Genomic DNA, 4,116 nt, shown 5'->3' on the forward strand with positions numbered 1-4,116 from the left:
TAATATTTATTTGTTATTACGAGTCTATTTTTTTCAATACTTTTTATTAGATGTGCAATCTTTTTTCAATATTTGTTTTTATGAATATACTCTTAAATTTTAATTTTTTAATATTTGTTATTAGGGACATATTTTTTTCAATACTTGTTATTATAGAGTCATCCTTAAAAATTATTTTTTCAACACTTATCATTACAAACAATTACTTGTATAAGGGTATGTAACCACAACAATGATCGTTATGCAGTGGTAACAACATCGTCCAAAACCACAATATCTACAATTGTTATATCTACAATAACACATATTATTAAAAATTCACAATCACGATACTTGCATTGACGCAATATTATCATTTATGTCAGCAATAACAATAGACGCAACACGACTGAAAATATAGATATAAATTATAATTTAAATCCTTAGATATAATTTTCTTTTTCACCCTAAGGACACCAAAATTCGGGTCTGATTGTATCTTTTGTTTATATATATATATATATATATATATATATATATATATATATATAATACAAAAGAGAACGAAATTCAGCTAAACTTGGATGGTCAAAGCTCAACAAAAAATATTGTAAAAAAGATGGTCAAAACGAGAAGCCATTGAACTTGAAATTCATTAGAAAAATGTCAAATACGCACATAAATAAGATTTAGTGATATGTGACGAGCCAAATAAATAAGATTTAGTGATATTGTTACGTAGTTTAATCTTGAATTATTGTCGTGAACAGATAATTACGAGATCATTTTACAAAACTTATTGAACTACTGGGTATCATTTTATTATTTGTTGAAAATTTGGTATGGAGCGGTTTGGTGAATTGGATTAGGGTTGGATTTCAGGAATAAACTGAAATAAAACAAAGGAACACCAAACAAAAACTGAAGTGACAAAAACAGAGTTTCGAACGCAGTAGCTGTAACTCCACCTTCCGTCTTCCAACGCTCTTTTCTCCATTTCATTTACTCTCCTTTTGATTAGATTATTTTTCCAGATCTGAATTACAAAGGTTTATGCCTTGATTTTGCAGAGAAAAGAACGAAGAAATGGCTCGCAAGAAGATCAGAGGGTATGATTCCAAGAGATTGTTGAAGCAGCATTTCAATAGGCTTTCCGGAAAGGATTTGCCAATCGAATCTGCACAAGTCAGTTCATTTCTCCTTCTGGATCTCCTGTTTTCGTTCAATATTTCGCATTATTATTATTTTGTTTGCTAAGCATTTCCAACTAATTTCGATATACGAAAATAGTTTTTCCAGATCAGGAAATTTTGAATATAATTTTTACTGGAAACTGTTTATCCTCCTTTATTTCTTGATTACTGATTACTTCAAGTATTGAATTTCAATTGTTTGTTTGGTTATGCAGCTGTGTTTAGGTGACGGAGTCAACTGATTTCAACGAGCTAGCAGAGAAGGAGCCATGACATTTGTCGCAGAAGCTGGTTATTAAACCTGATATGTTGTTTGGAAAGCGTGGGAAGAGTGGTTTGGTTGGCTTAAATCTTGATTTTTCTCAAGTTATTGCTTTTGTAAAAGAGCGCCTTGGCAAAGAGGTTACTACTTACTACCGCTAGTCTGACATTATTGATAAGGTTTAACTTTTAAGGTTAGACTTTGTGTTAACCTCTTGAACGCTTGCATGTGGAAATGGGTGGTTGTAAAGGACCTGTCACAACATTCATTGTTGAACCTTTCATTCCTCACAATGAAGAGTTCTATCTCAACGTTGTGTCGGAGCGACTCGGTAACAGCTTTAGCTTTTCGGAGTGTGGAGGAATTGTGATTGAAGAGAACTGGGACAAGGTACTGTATGAGAAACTAGAATTCTTCATGCCTTATCTTTATTTCTTCTATTTCTTACTGCGATACCTTAATACAGGTGAAGACCATCTTTGTCCCAATCGATTCATCTTTCACTTCTGAAGCTTGTGAGCACCATTTTGTTTACAAAATAAAACCATTTACAAAATACCCAAGCCCAATTACAAACCAGAAATCCGAGTCCATTTCCCAGACCCGTATTCAAACCACCCGGACCTAAATGGATTCAAACCTAGCCCAAACAGCCTAACCCTAACCCTAATAAGTTGCAGCCTCTTCAGCGGCTGTCGTCGCCACTATATGAGATTCCAACCGCTGTTGTTTCCAACATCTTCCCACCGTCGAGCCTAGCCAAACAAATCACCATCATCTCAGTAGCATCAAGAAAAAGAAAAGAAATCAGTCTCAAATCCATCAAAGCCCGAAAAATCCAGGGCATTAAAACCAAAACTCATCACACACAGTGATTCAATAGTAGGGCTAGGGTTGTTTTTTATTCAAAGCCTATGTAAAAATTTTGGGTATAAAACCTGAACATATTGTAAAAAAGAGGGATATTTTTTCCCGTTTCAGAAGCACTATAAAGAATTTTTGAGGTACATTTTTTTATTTATTTCGAATAAAAAATAAATCAAAAAAATATACGTTTATTGTTTACATTAAATAAAAAGGAAGAGAGAGATAAGGGTGAGTGTTTACCTGCTGAGGGGAAGACGAATCGAACTGTGGTGGTCGGAGCAACGAAGAAACTAAAGAGTCGAGGTATTTTGGGGCATTTTGGAGTGTTTAAGGTCGTTATAGGCTATATTAGGCGTCTAGGGGTAGATCTAGGTGGTGGGGTCATTTTCGGAGAATTTAGAAAATTCCAGTTATCGTGTGCGGCGGCCGGAGCGACAACCGGACAGCGGCCGGAGGCGATTAGAGGAGGCTGGCCTACTGCCGGCATGGGAAAGGGAGAGCATCCTAAAGTTTTTTTCTTTTTTTTCTATGTTTTGGTTGAAATGAGTGTAAAACAATTAAGTTATATTTATAGGTAAAGTTTACGGGTTATTCGCGTTTAGCTCCTTAAACCTTTGCCTTGTTTGTTTTTGTTAGTTTATTGGCTATTTAGTCCCTCATATTTTAGCGCATTTTTGCATTTTAGTCTTGTAGGGACTGTTTTGTGATTTGCCCCTTTTTATGTCTGACTTTTTTAATGTTATTTTCTTTTAATTCCCTATAAGTTAGGCGTGTTTTTACATTTTAGTCATGTGCAGTGACTTTTTTTTTTAAATATTCGTCGACTGATTTTGTAATTTTCCCTTTTTATTTTAACAGTTTATTTTTACGCTCAGATAAATGACATAATTTCCTTTAGGTCCTTGTAGTTTAAGCGTGTTTTTTTATTTTAGTCCCTAAATCTATTTTTATTTTATTTCAAATTAGCCTTTAAATTTTAATTTATTTTAATTTAACCACTATTTATTTTTGATTTAGCTGCTAATTTTTATTTTCTTGCACTTTAGTAATTGTTATTTTATTTTATGCAATTAGGTAATATTATATGTTTAATTTATTCTCTTTTAGCTTGGTAATTTGACATTTATGCAATATGGTCCTTATGCATGTTTATTTTTTTATATTTATATTTATTTTACTTTATATTTTTACTTTTTTATTATTTGTTGTTTATTTATTTTAATTAATTTTATTGTTAATCATTTTGTTTCATAGTTTCAATTTTTAGATTTAGTTTTAAATTAGATTAACGCTCAAATCGAACTTAGAATTTGGGACGACACTCTAGTTTAATTAGGGAGCAATTCGAGTCGAGTTTTCGCATAAGATGCCCGATTACTCGAATCGATTGCTCGATTCTAAAATTAATTAATAATTAATATTTTCTAAAACTTTAAGTTTAATAATTTAGATAAAAACTAGGTTTTAAATTAGCCCTCAACCTTAGAAATTGTCGATTTAGGTTCTTATTCTTTTAAGTCTTTTAGAGCTCGATATTTTTGACCCTTTTTAGTCCCCGAACTTCGATTAATGTTTTAATTTTGACATAATTAAATAGGTTAAATATAACCTCCACTTTTAGTAAGATTTCAAACTAGTCTTTTAATTTAGGGAATAATTCGAGTTGGCCCTCGCTTAAATGCTCGAGAGACCATCTCGATTATTCAATTTTATAATTGATTAAAATCAAATAGGATTAATATTAAAGCCTACATTTAGGTTTAGTCCCCTAGGTTCCTTAATGTTCATAATTTGACACCTTAAGCTAGAAAAAAG

The 4,116-nt window shown here is 32.1% G+C and overlaps 1 protein-coding gene across 1 annotated transcript; it reads left to right on the forward strand.

The window, feature by feature from the left end:
• Positions 1–1,666: 1,666 nt before the first annotated feature.
• Positions 1,667–2,297, forward strand: LOC120187444 (ATP-citrate synthase alpha chain protein 1-like). Its single transcript, XM_039191153.1, has 2 exons — positions 1,667–1,824; positions 1,901–2,297. Exons 1-2 carry the CDS (start codon positions 1,669–1,671, stop codon positions 2,060–2,062), a joined length of 318 nt encoding a protein of 105 aa, XP_039047084.1. The 5' UTR covers positions 1,667–1,668; the 3' UTR covers positions 2,063–2,297.
• Positions 2,298–4,116: the final 1,819 nt, after the last annotated feature.

This window comes from Hibiscus syriacus, unplaced genomic scaffold (genome assembly GCF_006381635.1).
Source record: "Hibiscus syriacus cultivar Baekdansim isolate YM2019G1 unplaced genomic scaffold, ASM638163v2 tig00113725_pilon, whole genome shotgun sequence".
NCBI classification, from domain to species: domain Eukaryota; kingdom Viridiplantae; phylum Streptophyta; class Magnoliopsida; order Malvales; family Malvaceae; genus Hibiscus; species Hibiscus syriacus.